The 23,076-nt window shown below is 38.7% G+C and overlaps 1 protein-coding gene across 4 annotated transcripts in view; it reads right to left on the bottom strand.

The window, feature by feature from the left end:
- Positions 1-4,710: 4,710 nt before the first annotated feature.
- Positions 4,711-23,076, bottom strand: part of DNAH5 (dynein axonemal heavy chain 5) — a 210,628-nt gene continuing 192,262 nt past the window's right edge. For 3 of the 4 annotated variants that reach the window (XM_084881713.1, XM_084881712.1, XM_084881710.1), the window contains 9 exons: positions 22,214-22,459; positions 20,568-20,787; positions 18,981-19,186; positions 18,183-18,386; positions 16,001-16,216; positions 14,804-15,016; positions 13,437-13,589; positions 12,892-13,123; positions 4,711-5,278 (listed from right to left, as the gene is read on the bottom strand). In XM_084881713.1, the coding sequence (XP_084737839.1) occupies positions 5,127-5,278; positions 12,892-13,123; positions 13,437-13,589; positions 14,804-15,016; positions 16,001-16,216; positions 18,183-18,386; positions 18,981-19,186; positions 20,568-20,787; positions 22,214-22,459 (1,842 nt within the window). In that variant the 3' untranslated portion in view covers positions 4,711-5,126. The remainder of the gene's footprint in view (positions 5,279-12,891; positions 13,124-13,436; positions 13,590-14,803; positions 15,017-16,000; positions 16,217-18,182; positions 18,387-18,980; positions 19,187-20,567; positions 20,788-22,213; positions 22,460-23,076) is intronic. The other variant, XM_084881711.1, reaches the window with a different exon arrangement.

Here is a 23,076-nt window from a genome sequence, read left to right on the forward strand (position 1 = left end):
GCAAAATCATCTAACAAATTTCACAGAAGGCATCCCTTTGTTACGCAGCACATGACTGTAATCAAATGCTAACAGTATCTGAGGGGAAGAAACTGATCCCCTTCTTATTCACCATCCCACCCCGTTCAGGATACTTCCTTTCCACCCTCAGTTTTCTGCCTTCACACCAGTCTCTTTCTCCTCATTTCTCTTCATGCAAATGAAAGGAGAGAGCAGTATTCAACCTATAATTACTGTCTGCTAAGCTTTTATGATTGTCCAGGCTGAAAACAGAACCAGAAATGCCTCTCAGGGTGCAAGCTGGGCAAAGGGCACATTCTTCTCTTGCATTGATAAGGCCCTTTGTTGGAAGTGCAACACAGAATGTGGCTCACCATTTAAAAAAAGGCAAAGAACATTCTTGTGGACTCACAGATTCTTAGTCAAATCCTGTATCTGACTCTAAAGCTGACCTTGAGTTTTCTCCTCTCCGTCGTTGGAGGTGTCTGTGGACACCACATACACATGTTCAATACGGCAGGTGCCAGTCAACTGACCAGGATGCACTAATTTCTCAATTACTAAAACTAAACACCAGAAAAATTATCAGCCAAAATCACTAGATTCCCTTGTGTTTTCATAACCTATTGATTTGTTTATTGGTTTTCCAAAGCATGCACCCAATCAGGAGGACCATGTTGTGATGATAAGTGGACCATTTATTTGCCCTTAACAGGCCTTGTTTTGATGTGCTGACAGGGGCTACTAATCAGCAGTAATCAGTTGCACAATATAATTTTAAAAATCACTCCTAATACTTACAATACAAACAGCATTTAAAATGTAAAAGCAATTTTGCTCATCAGGACCTGACATGAAGGAAAAACGTATGTTGTGCATTTGGGTGGAGGGGGGATGTGGTGTCTTTAAGAAAAAATCGCTTGTACATAAACTGTAACATTTTTATCATTACTAAAGACTTTTGTATTTCAAATATAATAAACTAAACTGTCAGTGTGCATTAACATATCTAGTTTTTATAAAGCTGCAGCTTTGAACAGAACTTTTTCACTGATAAAGACATTGTTAATGTCATGTATTTTATTGATACTGGAGAATTCTGCAAGTTACTTAACTATAAAATTGTAGTTTGCTTATCATGTCTCTTAATGCTGAATTCTTTACAATAAGGTTTTCCATTGCAATAGCATTTAATACAAAGAAATACTTCTCACTCCAATGACTTACATACACATGATTTCCATCAGCCACTATTCTGCAGTTGGCAGCAATCATAACAGGGTTTAAGAGTATATTTAGAAAGCAGCCCTTCTTAGTCTCTCACTAAAGATCTCCTTCATCCCTCTGCAAAAGAGAATAGGAAGCACAAAAAGAATCACCTGGTGCAGAACCTGATTCCTACTTCATGGATGTGAAATGCCCAGGATGCTATGAAATCACCGCTGTCATTGACCATGTACAAATGGTAGTTGTGTGGTAGCTGTTCCACAGTCCTCCATCAGCTGACAGGATGAAAGGCTAAGAGAAGGATGCTCCTTCAAAAAGAAGCAGTACCAAAAGCACTTAAATCAAGACACTTGGAGAATCATCCCAATAAGCACGTTTTGGATGCTTCCTATTCATTGCCTTATTCTACTACTAGGAAGGTCCTACCCCAAGTTTTAGGGATAACCAGAAGAGTGGCCTGCTAGAGTCATTTGGGACAATCTGTGAAATAAAACGAAGGCCATTTCCAAATCAAAATTCCACGGTGTTGAACATAAGAAGATAAAGGCTGCTGATGGAGAATCTTATAGGAACCCATGAATTTCTGGAGGACACCTGCACACTGACCTATGCATTGTCCAGAACAAAGGAAGATACCCATTATTTAATAACATATCCAGGGTGGAGGCTGTATTTTAAACTTTAAGTGGTCATAAGAGTTTCCTGCAGAAGCATTCAAAACCCAGCCCTCTAGAAAATTGTTTTGCTTCTTACCAGCCTAAAGAGGTGAACTACACTTGGCTCCCTCTATTTGGCTTTTTCCTGTCTCCAAAGCAATAAACTCTTCCAATTCTTGAGCTTACAAAAGAATAGTTAACTCCTCTGTCACTTGAGAGTGCTTGTTACCTTTCCTGTGCATTTGGATTTGAGTAATATGCTTCCCTTCACCAAATGTGTGCAGTCTATGGTGATTGGATTTCTAAGTCTAATCCCTCCAATATAATATGATTTTTTGGATCTCCAATGACCTCTTAAACCCAAGGGTCCCTTAGCCTTTTTTACTCAAGATATAATTTCTAGGGAACATTGGTTTTTATATAACCTTGTCCTCAATAAAACTTTACACGCTTGATTTGGAGCATAAAATAGGTAGATAATAGATAGACAAATAATAGATAGGTAGAGAGATAGATACATAGATAGATAGATGATAGATAGATAGATGGATAGATAGATGATAGATAGATAGATAGATAGATAGATAGATAGATAGATAGATAATAGATAGATAGATATAGATAGATGGGGCCACTATAGTGTGGTTTCTGCCTGCTAATCTGTGACACACTGAAAATATTGCAGTCTCCCCTGTTCTCACACATGGCATTCAGTATTTTCCTTTGTAGCACTTAACCCACAATCTTTTTTTTTTATCTTTTTCTATGTATGTCACACATGTGTCAGGTTATGCAATCATAATATGAGATTATAAAAAAGTACACTCCTGAATAGTTGCTTATTTTCTCTGTCTATTCTTCTGATTTACATTTTAAGAAATCAGGGACTGTGATTTTTCCCCCCACTATCATTCCACCAGTGCACTTGAGTACCCAACACATAGGAGGTGCAAAATAAATGTGATGAATCAATATTGAGACATATGAAAAAGACTTCAGTCTCACTCTACAATGGTACCAAGTCCCTTGATGTTGTTTTCTCCATATCCAGGGAAGTCAGTGACTCTCCCCATCACCTGGCAGATTCAGTCAATGGGTCCTCCCTTGCCCCTGATTCAGTAACATGCAGTATGCCATTCAGTGGGTGGGAAGTGGGGGATGGAAGTGACGGTGAAGCAAAAAGGTGCTTCATTTACTCGTCACTGCTTTAGAGACATTCCTTGTTGAACAGTTCCAAAAATTTTAGTTATTTCCATGGTGTCCTTTTCTACATATATACAGGGGTATATCATAAAATTATATAAATTATGCATTTTTAAGTTATTTAACATAAAATCAAGTTTTGAAAGCTTAATTCTAGATATTTGATGGGACTCACACCTTTCTAATAAGTACCAATCTCTATTCAGACATTCATTTTAAAAATTTATTAATTCTCATTATTTTCACATTTTCATTATATGTCCTTCAAAATAAAATGATGGGTTGACCACAATCTACAAAAATCAACTGCTATATTAACTCAGACAAAGAACAACAACACTGCTCAAATAAAAACAGCATCATCCAAGATGGGTGGGAGTCCATAAAAAAAGGATTAATCTGAAATGGAGAATACAATAGTTGGAATAAAGCATATACTGGAAGGAATAAACAGTAAATTGGGTGAAGCAGAGGATCAAATCAGCGATTTGGGGGGGGGGGGGCGTGTCAAGGTAGAAGATGGGTAGGAACCACATGAACCTCTCAGGTCTAACTCATCATAATTAGCATAAATTCATACTTATCACAGAGCAAAGCCTAGTGAGAGGGACCTAAACCTGTCTCCCTATGACCCTCGATCCCTATGAAACCTTTTATGTAGAAAGAAGTGATACAGATATAAAGTTAACATTTGTAAAACACAATTCTAATGTAATACTGACCAAGTTTTCTAAATAGGTTATAAATTAAGTAGTTTATAATTTATGCCTAGAACTGGATTTGAAATAAAAAAAATATATAGAAAGTTCCTTAAATAGTATTTTCTTTAATAGTGAAAGCCCACGTGAAGTCCCCATACACCATCTAAAACGTTTTCCTTTCCCTTCTTCTTCCTATCATTATATTTTTTAAGCCAACAGAAACCTTTACCGTGCTATCACATCTGTTTTTGTGTGTGTGTGTTATTGTCTACATACATTTTACAATTATTATCACAGTACTCAATATTTTGTTAACTATCTTAAAGTTAATATGTGCTTACCATTTCCATATTATAAAATGTTTAATATTGCTGTTCATGGCTGCCTAGTATCTCCTAATTTCCTTAAACATAGCCTTATTATTGAACATTTAGGGTATTTTTCATTTATTTCTGTTATTGAATACATCTTTGCATGTGAATTTTTTAGGTCTTTTAAGTGGTTTCTTTAAGTATAGATTTCCAAAAGAGGAAATAAGTATCAAAGCCTGTGAACCTTTTTATGGCTCTTTCTGAATTTAGTTACTTAATTATTTTACAAAAAGGATGGTTCAATTTACATTGCTCTAGGAGTCTTGATTGAGTTATTTGACAAAGACATCACCAGAATTTACTTCTAGCTTTCATTTTTTTTTTCTTATAACAGATATCAATTAGTATCTCATTATTAATTATCAGTGGGGTTGAACATGATTCTCTATGTTAATTCTTTAGGATTACATGAATTGTCTATTCATCCAATCACATTCTTATCCCAGTCTTCTATTTCCTTCTATTTTTTAAAGGGTCTTTTTTTTTTTAATTGGCTGCTTGAGCCACGAACATAAATCTCTTAACCTGACCTAAATGCAAAAAGCCAAATAAAGCAAAATCAGCACAAACTTGCCGTGTCACCTTCAAGAACAGGGCTGTCACCAGAAGCACATTAACAGAAGAATAATTCTTTCAGGGAAAATACTGTCTGCTCAACCTAGTCAGCCCTTAGACTTGAAAGAGGAAGAAAATGTATTACTGTGGGTTTGAGGGCCACGCTTCATTAGGAAGTTGTAAATTTTACTTTTAAATCTCCAAGTAACTTTTCAGCCAACACAGTGATAGGTCATTAATGGTGAAACCGGTTAAATGTAATTAAGCATCTGACTGAAAAGAAGGAAAACCTATGCAGCTCATTAATCATGATCAACCAGATTTACACAGTGTTCATTGCTCATGGAAGATAACGGGTATGGTCATCTGTGTGCTGCATTTTCCGAAGTACTGGGTGGGGGACATGCCCCATATTACTTGACATCACAGAGGAGGGCGACCCCACGGAGCACCCAGTGTTCAGGAGTCTGGGCCGTCCTGAGGTCCACAGCAGCGATGTAATTCAAGTCCGTTCGGACTGGTTTCTTGTAGATGGGACAGGAGTAAAACCGGGGATCTCTTGGAGCTATAGAGAGAGAAAAAAATGCATACAGGAAAAACTACTGGTGAATTTCTAATTTAAGTAACCCAAACAATGCAGAGCCAAATGGGTGCATTATGAAGGTCATTCCAAAAAGAGAAGGGTTTGGCAAAATGAGAGAAATTCTCCCTGGAGTCAGTCAATCCCTAGATGGGAAGAAGAAACAACTGTAGGTTTCCAGAGGATATGACAAGATGTCCAGGCATACCCAGCTTTTTAAAGAGCCCTTTCTAAGCCTATACAGATGTAGGCTTTGGAAGGGGGCTATGCATGGAGTAGCCTTGGAGTTTAAGCTTCATTAGCTTCTTGTTAAGTCCATTCTGCCCAGGATACTTTATCTGCACATCTTATAACATTCATCTCAGGAAGCAGCATGTTATTTCCCCTTCTGTTCCAGATTATAAATTTCTTCAGGACAAAAGTTGTGTCTGCACCCATCCTTGTACTCCTTGGGAAGGCTAATATTATAAATGACCCTCATATAACTACTGAGATGAAAGCACATTTAACTACGAGGATAACTTTGCTTTGGTGAATTAGTGGTACAAACATGAGCACTGATACATGAAGACAGTAATTTTCTAAATGCAATGTTAATATGTCAAAGTGACTAAATCTATGTCCCCAAACTAACATCCTCAATAATTTAGCTTTTCTTAACATATTATAAAAGCAAAGCACTATCAGAGAATATCTCATTTGTTGACCCCATAAAACCTTCAACCTGTTGTGCCATGTGTTTTTATACCTCCACTTAATTAATTTTATTGGAAGAAAAGTTAAACAGTTGAATAAGATAGTATTATAGATGTTTCAATACAAAAATAAATATTCTAAGGTAATAATTCTTAACCAGGGGTCATTTTACTCCAGGGGGGAGGGAGTGATTTGTCAATATCTAGAGACATTTTTTGGTTATTCCAACTGGGAAGGTGCTCAAGGCATCTGGTGGGTAAAGGTCAGGGATTCTGCTAATATCCTATAATGCACAAAGAGTTATCTGTACCAAACATGTCAGTAATACCACGGTTGATAAACCCCGCTCTAAACAGATATTTTACACATAGTTTGTTTAAACACATGAAATTAATCATTACATACAATCTAAATTAATGTAACATTTAATATTTAAGTCTAGTCATCATTTTTTTAATTACCACGGGAATATTATTAGTAATAATAATTATGCAAATATACTAATATATGTGAATGACAGTAAATTTATGAAGTGCAATCAATACTAATTTTACTAACTGATATATTTAAACCATTTAATCCTAGCATCTGTAAACAGAACAAATATGTAACTGCTCATTCTTCTGAATGAAAATTTGACTAACAATCATTTTACACATCTTGAAGTAAGCCATTGGTGTCTTAGATTTGAACTAAGTGATCATTATAATAACTATACCTTGGCAAGAATTTGACTACTTATATATTAAGCCCCAGAAAAAATAAAACTGAAAAAATAGTATCCTTTTCAATAAGCAGGTAAACATTCTCTGAAATTTTATTTATTTGTAATCGCTGCAGAGCTAAAGGCGGCCATGCCAAGTCACAGCGGGCCACAAACTTCGGCAGTAGGATTAGAAGCCATGGAAAATATGATTTCATAGTGAAAGTGCTGACAGATGCTAAACAACCACAGCAACAGATGATTCCAAACCATTACGCCCGGTTAGACAAATAACTTTGAAGGGGAAAATAAACATGCTATGTAGGTAGAACAAATCAGCTAAATATGTTTAAAGCCTTGGGGCTCCAGAAGGAAGAGCAGAGAGAAGTGGTTGTCAAAATTGGTGAGCCATCGGCTTTAAAAGCCTAAAGGCTTTAATAAAGCACCTGAGGGAATTTCATTTTCTGACTAGGTAATTTCCCTCTCTAGCCTACATTTTTCATCCAAGTGTTATCATGTCATATTTCCTTCCATACCCAAAATAACCAAGTTCCATAGAGATCCCCCAAGTAATCTTTAAATCATTCCTTTAATTTTTAAAATTTATTTTATTTTTCCATCACCAATTATCATTTCTATGCCCTCTTCCACCTCCACCAATCCCTCTCCACTACTGCCATCACCCCACCGTTGTCGATGTCCATGAATTCTCTCTCTTTTTTTTTTCTCAATCCCTTCATCCCTACCCTCCCTGCAACCTATCCCCATACCCCCCAAGTTGTCTGCCTACTCTCTATCCATGAGTCTTTCTCTATTTTGTTTGGTGGTTCACTTTTTCATTAAATTCCACATGTGAGTGAAATCATATGCTACTTATCTTTCTCTGACTGGCTTATGTCACTAATATTCTCCAGGTCCATTCATGCTGTAGCAAAGGTATTTAACTCCTGTTTTGCTAATAACATTTAATATACTAAGTAGAGAGCTCTTACATATGATATTTCTTTCCATCTTTCAATAAGCATGTGAGGGAACATATCAATAATAACAATAGCAATAAAATTATTCATTGTACGTTACATGATGGACATCATCTGTATTATTCTCCCAACAACCGTATGACATGGGAATGATTATTAAATCCATTTTACAGATGAGAAAACTGGACCATAGGAGGTGAATTACTTGTCAAGGTTACAAAGCTGGTGATATGGTAATAATCAAGCCCCACCAGAATAGATTCATAACCTGTGGTCTTCATTTCATTAATAGCTGGGACGTACTATGTGTATGTTGTACCTCTGTGTTTTTGCAGGAAGATGTGAACATGTACCTGATAACTTGATACCTGACTTCAATTCCTGGCATATGGGAATCCCCTTCAAAGCCACATGACTAATTACTAGGGTGATAAAGCCAGAGGAGCAACCCAAATATCCAGGTGCCTGGCTCATCGTCTTCTACCTGAAGATATGTGGCCCCAGCACCAGGCAGGGGAGGTGACCACATTGAGCCTGAAGCAAGAAGGGAGGGAGGCCATCAGGAGTGAGAGCTCCTTTCAGCTAGGGTAGAGGTTTTTACTGTGTCTGCCTCATTATGCACCTGAGAAAAATTAATTCACAACATCAAAATGCAAGGGAGTTTGCCTTCATTTTCAATGTAGCCTTGATTTTCAAGCACCATCCCAGACACCACAGAGATTATCTAGATGCATAGTCTCAAGCAGGACACTAACCACAGGACTTCCCGGAGGTCTGCATTCATCCCACCAGAGACAGATGGGTTTCCATACTCGTTCTGGTAGGAGGGAATCACAGGCAAATTATCTAATGTCTCTACAGCTTAATTTCCTCATTTGCAAAATGGGCACGATATAGCTTAGAGTCGTAAAGGTTAAGTAAGTTAAAATATGTGAATACCTGGCATCATATAATGTCTGGAGTGCAGTAGATGCCCAAGGTGTGTTAGATTTCTAATTTTCCCACCGTCTCTCCACACACACACTCACACACACACACACACACACACACACACACACATACACACACACACGTTTCCCAGACTTGTGGTCCCAGGACTTTGACAGAGTTCCAGATTTAAAATTTGAAAGTGTATTAAGCACTGATGGGTTTAAGAGTCAGGAGCTCTCCACCTCCTGGTCACCCATGGGCTATTCCCACGCCCAGCGCCACAACTGCAGTGTTGGAAGGGGGCGGAGTTTACAGGGCATTCTTACAAAGATGTTTTCCCAAGCAGGAAATATCCGCATTAGCTACAGGGACTCTGAGCTCTTCCTCAGCCTACTTTGTGAGCAGAGGTACATATAAGTCTCGCTTTGTTCCCCCAAAATGTTGTAATCATGGTTTTCCCATCACAAAGCTACAGCACTGTAGTTCATTTATTAGCATCACTAGCTACATCAAGCATGTCAAATTCGTGACCCACGAACCACATGCCTTCTTTATTTGGCCTGTGTTAGCCTTTGAGTCTGACATGCTTGATCTACATAAAAGGAGACAGATATTTCCTATATCTGCCTCTTTTCAAATACCTTTGAAAACAGAGGGCCTGAGTTGTATATTTTTACTCTTGTGGTGAATTTAGTACTATTTGGGCAACTTTCCCATGATGTTCTAGCAAGAAACATGAATAAAATAAGTATTTGGGGATGTATCACTCAATTTTTAAAGTTCAAATAAATCTCTAGCCATCTTTTTGAAAACAAATAAACCAGCCCAGTATGTAAAATTCAATGATGAATTATTTACACTGAAAATTGTCCTTCATCTTAACATGAAAACAAATCATTATAAGAATTTTAATTTTCAAACTCTGCGCTTTTGTTGGAGTGCCCTTTGGCCATGAACAATGCTACACCTTTTTAGTTCAATTAGAACCCTATCCAGTTATCAAAAATGAATGAAAATTAGGTTGACAGCAACAGAAGGTTAGCTTTTTATCACTAAACAAACACCTCTCCGACAACAAAGTTATTTGGCAAAACGAGTTTCCACCAATTTCTATTGAAACCAAAAGAAAAAAAAAATAGAGAACTAAAGTGCTTTTCTTTCTTTCTTTTTTCCCCCCTCCAGCACATTGACATTAGTCACTTTTCCTTTGTTTATTTTATTTCCTCTCTTACCTGCTGCTAATGAGCCTCACCCGCTGACTATGCCCAGCAGGGGGAACAGAGTTCCAGAAAAACCTGTTCTTAAATAAAGAATTGCCTATATTATAAAATTATTACTTTATTACTACCATGCTGAGATGTTCAACATCTTATTGCAATGGATTTTTTACAGTTTAGTCACAAGAAATAAAAAAGTAACCCCTAACTCCATGTGAGAAGGATCTTTCTTTCATTTTATAAGGAAAACATCTTTTACAACATTTTGACTAGCTGCAATGATAGGATAGAGCACGTTTTCCTCAGGCCTTTCCCCTGAATGTCAGCAGAACCACTTTATGCCACTTGGATTTCAGTGCCATGTTCTCTCCTCAGCGAGGCCTTCCCCAACCCCCTGAACTATAGGAAGAAGAACTAGCTGTCATCAGTGTGCTCACTTACAACTCATGATTCATGGGACTGTGTGTATAAAGTCTCTGTGAATGCCCGGCCAGTGCTGCACATTGGTTGTATGTGGACCTATGAACAAGGAAGTTGAGGTTCAATTCCCATGCCCATTTTACAGGCTCAATCCCCAAGGGGGATGGGGGTGTGCGCAGGAGGCAGTCAATCGATGTTTCTCTCTCCCTCCCTTTCTCTTAAATCAATAAAAACATGCTTAAAATAATAATAATAGAAAGCTTCTGTGAACACTGAATCGGGGACCATGTAACCTATGCTCCTGGGGAAATACAAGGTTAGGCCCCTAAGAGGCTCTGGCCACATTTTCATCAACCCACCAATATGTCATTTTGTTTTATGCGTGTTTCTTCTTAAAGACACCCCTCTAATATGCACTGTTGACTCACTGACATTGACCTCCAGGCCAACAGCAGTATAACTCATGCCTACATGTAACATATCTAGCACATGTGTTTTCTCCGTAAGGCAGTCTTTCTGCACTAGGGCATAAACAGCACTTCAGGACTACTCCTGGACATCCTAAATAGCAAAAGCACACAAACATGAAGATGTAGCACTAAACAGACTAAAAAAGGACACTTGTCTACAGCTGAGACACTGTCACCTTAGTCACCCTCGGCTGGGAGCATGCACGCTGGGAGCCTCAAATTTTCCATTGTGTGCATGTCTGAGAATTACCGTGAAAGCACCACAAGCACTGATTTCTGGGTTACAGATAAATTTAGCCAGTAGGTGAATTCATACAGAATCCATGATAACAGAGATTGACTCTATTTGCTTCTTTTTCAGCTACCATTCCCTGTTGAGTTCCATGACCATGGGGAGTCTGCCTGATCTTTTTTCACTGTTGCATCCCCAGCATGAAAGTAGTGCAAGGCAGATGGTCAATATAAAAGAAATATTCATGGGATGACCGAGTGAGCTCATGCTATTTCCCTCTGCCAAGAAAAATCTCCCTCTAACTCTCTAGCACACTTGACCTTGGCCTCCAGAGAACATCTCAGAAGACTCTGCACCCACCTCCCAGACACAGTTTTGATCTCCTTCTAGGCTTCCTGAGCATCCTGGGTGTAGCTCTGTCATAACATGTATTAAATTCCATTTTATTTACTAATCAGTCTCCCCCGCTAGACTGTGAGTCCTTGGGAAGAATCTGGTTCAGAGTTACCTTTGTGTCCCTTGCACCTAAGGCGAAGGAGGGTGCAAGGGATAAAGCCAATGATGTTTGCTTAAAAAATAAATACTCATAGTTTATAAACTCTCTTTTCTTGACCCAAGTTTCCAAATGCTACATTCATCTAATGGATAGGGATTATAAAAGCTGTCTTATAAAAAGATATATTTTATCCCTTGTTTAAAGAAAAATATCTTGTGCTTCTGTAACACAATCAGCATTTCCTTGGGATCCTCTATCATGGCTACCTCTGGAGTTTATGGCTGATAGCAATCATTTTACCATGCGCGCGCGCGCGCGCGCGTGTGTGTGTGTGTGTGTGTGTGTGTGTGTGTGTGTGTGTGTGTGGTATGTTGTACAAATTAAATACATTTTTTTTTCTTTAAAAATAAGATAACTTTTGCCAAAACTGATTTGGCTCAGTGGATAGAGCGTTGGCCTGGAGACTGAAAGGTCCCAAGTTCTATTCCGGTTAAGGGCATGTATATTGGTTGCAGGTACATCCTCAGAAGGGGATGTGCAGGAGGCAGCTGGTCAGTGTTTCTCTCTCATTGATGTTTCTAGCTCTCTATCGCTCTCCCTTTTTCTCTGTAAAAAATCAATAAAATATATGTTTTTAAAAAAAAATAAGATAAATTTTAATGAAATAGAATGAACAGGAAAGTTCCATATGTGCTGAAAAATAGTTATTGCTGAGATATTATCTGAGTAAAATGCAATAACAAAGCCTCCAGAAAACATCAAGCCAACAATGGAAGCAGTTTATCACAGTTTCAATGACTTTGTCAAAGTAGAATAATGTGTGTGCTTCAAAGTGGTGGTATTTCATTCGAAGGCTGAAATATGAATCCAGAAATTTGCCATTAGCTACTGGATTAAGCTAGATGTCCCTGAATTCAATATGGATTTCACAATTTGGCTTAAATCTCCAAGCTGGTGGTGGATCCACCTCCAGGGAGCCCTGGGCAGTCCTGCCTAGAAAGCCTTTTTTCCACTACTTGCCCCACCTCATCACCTTCAGCATTCCAAGCCCAGGCCAGTCCCAACTGCCCTGACCACTTCACCCCACTGTTATCTCACCCTCCTTTTCCCACCACTTATCATCTATTCCAAACACTTGTTTCTTATCTCATCAGTTAATATTTTATGAGCATTTATATATATATATATATATATATATATATATATATATATATATATATATATCATCTGCTTTATTAGATAAACAAGAACTATCTAGAACTATTGCCTCCCCAGTAGCACTCATGAAAGTGCCTACTGGTCTATAAATACTTATTAAACATGGGTGTGAATGTAAAGGTAGTTGTTAAGAGTCAAATTATTATTATATGATAACTAAAATAATAAGATCTGGTGTGTATAATGTCATTCAATCCAATAATACCAACCATCTCTAAATGCACAAGAAAACTCACTGTTGTTTTCTGCGTAAATCCTTATGACAGGCATCAACTCAAAGAGCACTTTCGGTTTGGACTCGATGAGCTTCATGTTCCTCTTGTCCCAGCCAGCGCCTTCGAGATACAAGCCATAGACGTACACACCCTCTGCGGGAGGGGCAGCAATGTCATCCTTCATCCACTTGGTGACTTCGTTGCAAAGCACCATATTGTCCAGAGCCCAGCCTTTGTTGGCCCGAGTTATCTCCTGCCCCGGGCAAGAACAAAGGCAAAGGATGCAATGAGCAATTAGAGGTTTGTATATACAGAGCATAGATGACAGTGTAGCTGCCCAATTACCCTAATTCAAAGTAAGTAGAATGGTATTTAAAGTTAAAAAGATTCTCTCAGAACTGAAACCCATGTCCCCAGTTACCACTTGTACTGGTGTGTAAAAGTTAGCACCCATAGGAGAGTCATTCTCTGTCTTATTATATTACTTAAAACGATAGTGAAAGAAGAGAACTTTACAGAGGAAAATTATAAGAACACAACAGGTGCACATCAGAGCTGTTTATTACCTGCCGCATCGCAGTCAAAAATCCTTGGGGGTTAAAGAAGCCAGTCATCCAGAAGCAGTGGGGTCGGCCATTGAAAACCCAAGAGGTAAACTGGCAATTTCTTTCCAAAAGTTCAGTAAACCAGAAACCCAACGTACTTGAGACCCACGATGCCTGGAATGAATGCATTAAAATAATTAATATAGGTATAATATTGCTGCTTTACTGGCTATGTTCATGGAGGGAAAAATGATGAAACACCAATTTCACCTTTAAAATTTAACAGTCCCTAAGACGTAAATTATTCCGGGGTTCTGAAATTTAAGTTTTCAAATGATTCTTCTTGCTTAAGATATTATGATAGAATCAGCTGATCATCTCACGAATACCTGATCGATTGAGAGCTCAGATGCTGTCCACAATGTCTACTGTCAATAGACTCATCTTCCACTTACCATATTCATCACCAATTCTGCCATAAAGCGCTAAAATAACCATTAAATTCAACAGGTTCCAGCTACTTTCCGTAGGTTACATTTTCAACAGATTTTATAAAACAGGATCTCTATTTATTAAATGTGCTCATGGTCTAATCAACACTTTAAAATATATCTGTGGAGAATAACTCGCAGAAGCCTTATCCATTTATCACTTTTAATGAGGGACACAACAATTATCTTCTGGAGATTTCATCCCTTAGAATACACATCGATTTCCTCTGATAAAAGAGCAGAAATGAAAACACAGCCCAATTTGCCACCAACAAAGTAATTGCATTCATTGCTTAAAAAGACATTCAGGTCCTCATTTTACTTTTCCAAATAGAAAATCATTTCTTAAAACCTGTCATTTAGCACGTTTACCAAGAAGTACTACTCAATAAGAATACTTGTTATCTTGAGAGAGATATATTCACATATCTACAATACAAACAAAGGAAGGAAAAAATGCTGCTCTTTGGTGTGACTTTGGATAGGTGTGTGTATCTCAGAACAGTCTCTTCAAGGAAGCTGGTCTTGTGGGCGTAGAAGCACCAAAGCTTGGGTTTGAATTCTGATTCTTGGACTACTTAGGTATGTGATTTGAGAAAAGATTTCACCTCTCCCACCCTCCAGTTCCTCATATGTAAATTGAGGGCAAAAAAAAAAAAAAAGTAAGACTTTAAATGAAATAATGCATGGATGGAAGTCACCAGTAGAGCACATGATATGTGGGAGTTGCCACATAATTTCCTTCCCTACCTACAATCTAAAAATACAGGACACGAAGGGATTAGTTCCTAAGCAAAAGAACACTTGTAAGCCAATTATCCTTCGGTGCTTTCTGCTTGCCAGTTACAGCGATTCACAATAAGGTGATTAGGCAGAACCAGAGCAGCTTCCACGTACTTTTTTCCACTGAGCAGGAATTCTGGCATCAAACATGCAATTCAGTGCATCCCGAAGGTTTTCACTCATGATGATGGTGCCATCGATGGCAAGCTTCAGCTCGGTCAGGGTGCTGCGGACCAGCGTGAGCACCCTCTGCATTCTGTCTATCTCCTGCCTCAGGAAAATGTTCATCGGCTGGAATGGACCCATCTTTTGAAGCCTCTCTCTCACCTGCCGAGGAGACATTCAGCGCATGTTAAAAATTAGAAAACTATTAACATTTAAGTAACTGAGGCTTCTAAACAGGCCCCAGATTTTACAGTTTCATAAATAGCAAACTTTTTTTTCACTGCCAGAAAACAGAGAAGAAATAAGAATGTAAATAAAATAAAATTGCTTAGAAATTAGTTGTATTTTAAACAAACATATCAATTTTTGAAACCCATGAGATGAAGAAGAAGGTGCAAAGAGTTAATGATAAAAATACAGACTCCCTGCCCTAACTGGTTTGGCTCAGTGTATAGAGCATCAGCCTTAGGACTCAAGGGTCCCAGGTTTGATTCCAGTTAAGGGAATGTACCTTGGTTGTGGGCACATACCCAGTAGGGAGTGTGTAGGAGGCAGCTGATTGATATTTCTCTCTCATCGATGTTTCTAACTCTCTATCCATCTCCCTTCCTCTCTGTAAAAAAATCAATAAAATATATATATATTTTTAAATAGACTCCCTGAAATTGAAAATGCTTGAATGTTAAGGTGTACATTAAGTTACACAACATGTTTTAACTAATCATGTGCTACACGCTAAGAATAAATGACTTTCCTCCTAATGAATAATAATGTGATATACCTTGAAGGAAAGTTCTAGAAAAGAAATCCTAACCCATCGTATGTACTTGTAATTTAATTATGAATATTAACATTTACATAAGATTTCCTTATTATTTACATTTTGAAATAATTACATTTATAGATTTAAAAACTTCTTTTCTGGTTTTTCAGGAAGTGAGTGTTTAAAATAACATTTTTATTTCAGAAAAAATTATGTTTGCCCTCCTTCTTCATTTCCCAAAGCGGACACATCCATGGCTGACTTTTCATTTATTTTCTTTATTTTATTTTATTTTATTTTATTATTTTATGTTTTCCATCATCATTTATCCCCTCTATGCTCTTACACCTCCACCCACAGGTTTTGTTAGGATTTCGACTCACCTCAAATGGGACATAGTCAGAGGGGAGCTTTTCCAACATGTCGTCGGCCAGCCGAGCCACCATGGCCTCCCGGGTCTCATCCCCGCCACCAGAGCTGTCCTTGGGCTGGATGCCCAGTACAGTGTCCAGCACGTCCTTGGCCAGCTTGCTCTGGTAGGTGATGTCGGCATTGGTGTGCAGCCCGAAGACCTCAGGGCTGTCATAGGTGGGCAAACTCTGAACAACAAGCACCCTGGTAAGCACAGACTGCTGACATAAGTACCAGTTAAATTGTACTGTCTTAGGAAGGAAACATGTTTTTATTAGGATAAGCCTTTCTAAGAGATGTCTCAGTTGTGTCACACCACCTTCTCAACAATTTCTCCAGGAAAAATAAAAAAGCAAACGTTGCCTTGAAAAAAAATTAAGGAACATTATCAGTGCATGTTATTGATGTCTGCATCTCTAGATACTTTAATCAAATAGATTCTCTCTCGTTTTAGAAAATGTAATACAGAAAGTGAGCTACAAATTGGTGTTACTATGTTTTTAAGATACCAGAAAGTGACAGTTTTAGCTCAATTCAGGCCCAAATAAGGGAACTATATTCACCTGGGGAGAAAGAGACATGGAGAAGAGGTAAATATCAAGAAAGCAAGAGTCAGCGAGGAAAATAGACAGCAAGAAATGGAGAGCAAGTGACAGAAGCAGAACAAGTATGCAAAATCCCCCTCCACCCCCAGCTATTTGAAAAGCAAAAAATGTACCTGCAATTTGACATATATTCCTATGTATGAATTGTATCCTACGCTTTACTGTTGTCTTATTCATATATCCCCCTCCTTTCTATTCCTTTTTACATAATGTCATCTTATGAGTGATCTTAAATTTATTTTGAAATGAGATGTATATAAATAAATGTATGTACAGGCATATTTAAATTTATACCTTCATAGGCACTCTCTTATTCAGTGCCAATGATTTAAGGACACATATAGTATAATTCAGACACATCTACTTGTTGATTTGAATTACTGAAAATATAAAGGTGGTAATATATGATAAGCTCATCACATTTATTTATCACAGGACCTCTAAATAAACATAAATTTAGCCCTTTGATGCTGTGTGCTTTAGTTTTTTCAATCTCAGATAAATCTTAGAGGCAAAGGAGATTGCTAAATAATGATCTAATTAATTCAAGGTTTAGAGACAGAAAATGTAGTTACCTTGAAACACACATCCATTTTCTTCCCCAAATTTCCTGTCAAAATCTATCCTCTTCTTTCTTAGAGCAGTGTTTCTCGATCAGGGGTTATTATTAGCCCCCCAGGGGACATTTGGCAATGTCTGGAGACATTTTTGGTTGTCACAACTGGGTGGGGATGCTACGGAAATCTAGTGGGGAGAGGCCAGGATTGCTGCTCACCACCACCCTCCCCCAGGACTGCCCCCCAGCACTTCCCCTACTACAAAGAAGTACCTGGTCCTGAATGAGGAAGCTCTTCTACCCGTGGACTCCTGCGCATACTCATACACTGACCAGCAGGCCAGGATTAAGGAACAGGTGTCCCAAAATAAGGCAAGTGGGTTAAAAAATAGAACAGACTGTGTCTAGACAATGCCTCTGCCCTATCCCTAACAGGTAACGGAAGTCTCACAGGAAGAGAGCTCCAGGGAAGTGGTGTAGCTTCCCCCATTCTAATCTGCTCAATCTATCACCTCCCTAAAGAATATTCTTCACTAAAGCATTAAAGAAAATAGGGGGCGGGAATTCATACAACACACGGATCACATGATCTCACACATCTAGAGGAAATAATGAACAACATAAACTGATGAACAAAAACAGACCCAGAGAAAGAGAAGCAGCGATCAGACTCTCAAACCTCAGAAGGAAAGTAGGGGAGGGTGGGGGTAAGGGAAAGAGATCAACCAAAGGACTTGTGTGCATGCATATGGGCCTAGCCAGTAGCCATGGATAATAGGGGGGTGGGGACATCATATATATCAAAAACATATATATAAACATTTTAATCATTAGGTAAAACAAACATATGAAGAAAGCATCTATGGTGGAGGGTTCGATATGTATCACCATTAAAATGTATACTAAAGGGAGCATATGGAGTGTAAATACAAAACCAAAAGTCCAAATGCTGGGGATATTTACTCTAATCATAAAATTCTGACATTGACAAACCTGGATATAGTGAAGATAGTTATCCACCGTGCTGCCTTTTGGAATATTGTATCCTTGATAAAAGCTGAAATCTGGTGCAAACATATTTTCACTGAACCAAACCTTAGCGAATGTATTCAGCAGTCTCTTATCATAGTCATCAGTGACTCTGCCTCCATATTGAATTTCACCTATCATGTAGCAGACAGTAGACCAGGAGACACCCTGGGAAAAATTATAGAAAAATTGTGCAGAAATTACTATTGTCTCATCCTCATTTTCCTCACTCATTCATTCATTCACTCATTCGTTCATTCCTAATGTGAAAAAATGCAGAAATAAAATTAGACAAATATAAGTGATAACACAAAGCTCATCTTCATGACTTGAAATAGATTCTGCATTCATATTTTCCTATCTTAACTTCAAGAGAAAAATATTTACTTTTTTAGAATATTGAGGCAGCTCTTTTAAAAGCACATACTTCAAAAGGAATCTAGAATTCATTTTCAGTTTTTAAATATTTTTTAAAAATAAGCTTCCCCACCTATTCTCCCCTCCCCTCTGGAAAAACAACACCTGGTTAGGATGTTTCATATGTAATGTCAACTTGACTGAGAAATTAAAAGATAATAAAAATTTATTTTTTAGCTGAAATCAAGAGGCAAGTGTGACCCAAGTTGCTATGAATTAAAGATCAACTTTGCAAGCACAGAAAATCATCACTCTTATAAAATTAACTCCAAAGCTGGGGGGTAGGGGCATGTTAACTTGGGGACCCACCATCACCAGGGCCATGAAGCAGCTCACACACAGTACCTTTTTGATATCCATGTCATCCAAGTGGTTTTGGATGAACTGCACGATGGCATTAAAGTCAGCTTGATTAAATTCATAAGGGATGTTCCACCCCAGGGGACCAAACTTCCGCCTCTCCTGGACCGTGGAGTGCAGGAACGCCACTGCGTACAGCATGGGCTTCCACTGGGCCACCGTGCTCACATCCAGCAGGTCTTGGCTCACACCTGTGGCGGGCAGCTGGGTGAATATCTCTATCATCGCTCATACATCTCTGTTTTCTATTTAAGTGATTAACTCTCTTTGTAAATTCCTAATATTAAACTTCACTTATCTTGAATTATTTTTATGACATTCATATGGCAACTGTAATTTAACTTTTGCATATCCAGAGGGCATTTCTCTCTGAAAAATCTGCAAAGATATTCGAGAGGGGGAGGGGCTCGCTAACATGATTCAAGTTCCTGCCAATCTAGCAAGATAATGTGGGGATAAAATAGAGGAGGAAGAATGATGGCAGTAAAATAAATACTGCTACTATTACTACAACCACCATGACTAAAAAATAATAATAATTTTTACATTATTATTATTTGGAGCATGTACATACACTATTTTAATTAATATTAAATTATTATTACTATATAGAGAAGATCGTTTCAACCTAATGTATTATTGAAGTAATAATTATGAGCATTATGTATGTATCTACAGTATATTATGCATATAAAAATCATATGTTTTTTTACTGGTAATCTTTTTTCACTGTCGTCACTGTCACTCTTCCACATTCCCTTTATCCCCACATTACCTTATAAATTGGTAGAAATTTGAGTATTGTTAGCAATTAAAAAAAACTGTAGATTTCTTTCAGAATGATAGAGAATTATTATATTTATTATTATTAAGTACACTATATTCCAATCATCACAGACAGATTTTATTGTCCTTATTTTACATATGAGAAAACTGAAACTGGTTGTTTGAGTGCCTAACACCCAAAAGAACAAAGCATTTTGTGCAGAGAGACCCAGAAACATATTTCTGACTCTGAGGGCCAGGATCTTGCCGTGACCATGAGTCCAGACAGGAAGCCATGAACAGAAGAAGTCACGGCAAAGAGGATGCTCTCAGCTCCGGGTTTGAATGGAGGGCCTGTGGTTGGGTTCTGCTGCTTCTGATTTCTAACTTCACTATGGCTCTGACATTCTGCCATGTGGCTTCATGAAATGATAGCAGACCATGACTTTAACTCAGCCTCTCCTGGAAGAGGCTACTGTCCTACTTCAGGACTGGAGCCAAAAGACCATGAATGGCAAAAATACAAAATGTGGACAGTAACATTAAAAAGGCAGCTATCCAGTAGAAAACAGTACAGGCCAAAGTAAAGCAATGCGGGAAACACAGGTGGGAATTCTGAGCTCTGACACCTAGCACTGCCAGGTAGTGTTCCATAGGACAAACACCAGGGGCCATCTGTGCCTCATCACGTCAATAACAGTGCTATTTGCTTACCTATATCCTAGCTGATTCTGTTTTTACAATTTCTTTAATAAAGCAATCTAAGTACAAAAACTCCACTGAATTTGGAAGGATTCCTCTACTTACCGCCATACGTTCTCTTCAGCCCTGCACGGAGGCCCTGCGGAGGCTCATTGGCAAATCTGATGGCCATCTGCAGGAGTGTGATGGGAAACTGCTTATGGACCTCAGTGGTCATCCACAGGCGGAAAGCACCATGCACCACCTCAGTTTCTGTAACCATGTCCATTAGCTCATCCAGGAAATCGAGGCCTAGGTGGCAGTTCTGCAGAAGTGCCCATCCTCCCTGAGAGAACAACAGTGAATGGAAACAACCTATTTTGTGTTTGTCTCAGAGATTTCAATTAGTGCATCCTTTAAAAATTGAGTAATTAAAATTTAATAGAAAAACACACTAACAGCTTTAATCTAGGTCAAATCTAAGGGTGCAATAATGTCAGACAAGACACGGGATTCTTAAATGCAGATGAATGTTTTTCTTCTCCAGAAACACTTCAATCAGACCCCTCAGCCTCCCAACTGCAAACTAAGGTCATTAGGCATAGCACAACCCACCGAAGGGTCCCTCCCTTTCACCAAAACTGGGGGAAGGGCACAGCGTGGGGATGGTAGAGCCTCGAGGTAAATGTGGAGGTTCTAAAACCCAATGGGCTTAGTTCTAAACCAGAGGGAAGGGATGAGATGCAGCACAGGGGTGAGGTTCTAGATTCAGCAGCCAAGACATAGAGCCCAGTGGTTCTATGGTAAGCCCAGAGGTTTGGGGTTGGAAGGTAAGAAAGCCAGTCCTGCCTCATCAGGGGAGACCCTGGAGGACACAGAAGGAGTCTTGAGATGGGGGTGGGGTGGGTGAATAATCAGACTCGAGGAAAGAGGACTAAAGACTAAGGTCCAAAAAAAGGCCAGAACAGAAGAATCTTAACTCAGATTGCATGTTCTCTAGTAGGAACGAGAAGCCAAGTGGTTCTGTGCCCCCATCATACCTAGCCAAAGTGGAGGAGAGGGGAACAAGAATGGAAGGATCCTCCAGGCTGAGCTGGACACCCCAGAGAGGGCTAGACCACAGTAAACACATGAGTGCCTTGTCCTGGAATCAAGGTCTAGAAATGAAATGGAGGACCTTTAGCATCCTACTAACTTAAGTCCTTGAAAGTACCCCAACTCCAGACTTAACTGTCACATTAGCAGGGTTGCCAAGTGCTTTCTAGTGTTTGGTGGCTCCCAGGCCATTCCTGAGCACTGAAGACTCTTCATGCTATAGAGTTTATAATCTATGAAGGGCTTTAGAAGCCCTAGAACCTCTGACATCACTGCATGGTGATGGTAGATTCCTGGCCTCCTTGGGATTTGAGCTGTGCCTGGGGGACTCCATTGTGCATTCCACAACTCAAGAAAGTCACAGGTAGATTCTGGAGTTCTGAAGATTCCAAGAGTGGAGCTGGAGGGGCAGGAGTGTATAGCAGAGGGGCCAGAGCTCTGGACCCCACTGAGGGTTTGGGATCTGGAGTGGGGGTTAGCATTATGCAAGCTGGTTAGGAAATAAGATGTTTGATGAGGTAAGTTTTCCATAAGTCAAGGCTCAGCAGAAAAAGTTTAAAATTTATCATGTAGTATGTAAATTTAAACTCTTAACAAGTAATATGTTCTTGTCTGGAATTGTTACTCTATAACCTGTAATGGCAACAACATAACACAAATGTAGACATTGGACTCACGTTTGCCATGGTCTGCTGCAAGAGTTTGCGAGCATGGACCTCCTGGCCTTGGCCCATGGACACATAACGGGTTTCTATTTTTAATCTCTTCCCCAAGGCGATGATAGACTCCGTGGGATCTGAGCCCATAGACAGGAGACAGATGAGTGGTGTCCGTGGATCAGATTCCTCCCATGTCTTTTCCAAGTCCAGGATGACCCCTTCCGCATAGTTTTCTCCCATGGAGTCCATAATGTACTTGCGAGCCTATCAAAAATAGTACACCAGTCACCAAAACTAGTCCTAACTTCTTTATGTGTACAATGCAGGATGGGATCCAAAATTCATTTGTATAGATTATCTCAATGATGCCCACAGTAACCTGCCCATTGAAGAAGACAGAGGCATTTATAATGATATATTTTCTATTTTTTCATTTGGTAATGTTTTTTCACTGCTGTCATCCTTTCAACTCAAAAAAAAAACCAAAAAAAAAACCAAAAAATCTCTCTCTATGTTTTCAAACTGATACACAATAATTATTACATTCATTATTACTATTACTAGTAAATACACTATTTTGATTAAAATGTATTCCAATCATCCTGGATAGATTTTATTATGCCTATTTTACATATGAGAAAATGTAAACTCTGACGGAGCATCATTTTTGCAACCAGGCAATTGAATATTTTCTGATGTGAGCAGTCATGCTTAAAGAAAATGCTGAGAGTGAACCTGATGCTGCTTATGGAGAATGAGAATTCAATATGTCTACATTATAGACTTTCTATTATGCTTCCCCAAAAGATATCTGATTGAATACTACAAAAGGAGTCTGATCCAAGAATAAGAATTTTTGAGGAGAGGGGCCTTCTTCCAGA

Source organism: Pipistrellus hanaki, assembly GCF_964339955.1.
Source record: "Pipistrellus hanaki genome assembly, chromosome: 4".
Taxonomy (NCBI): domain Eukaryota; kingdom Metazoa; phylum Chordata; class Mammalia; order Chiroptera; family Vespertilionidae; genus Pipistrellus; species Pipistrellus hanaki.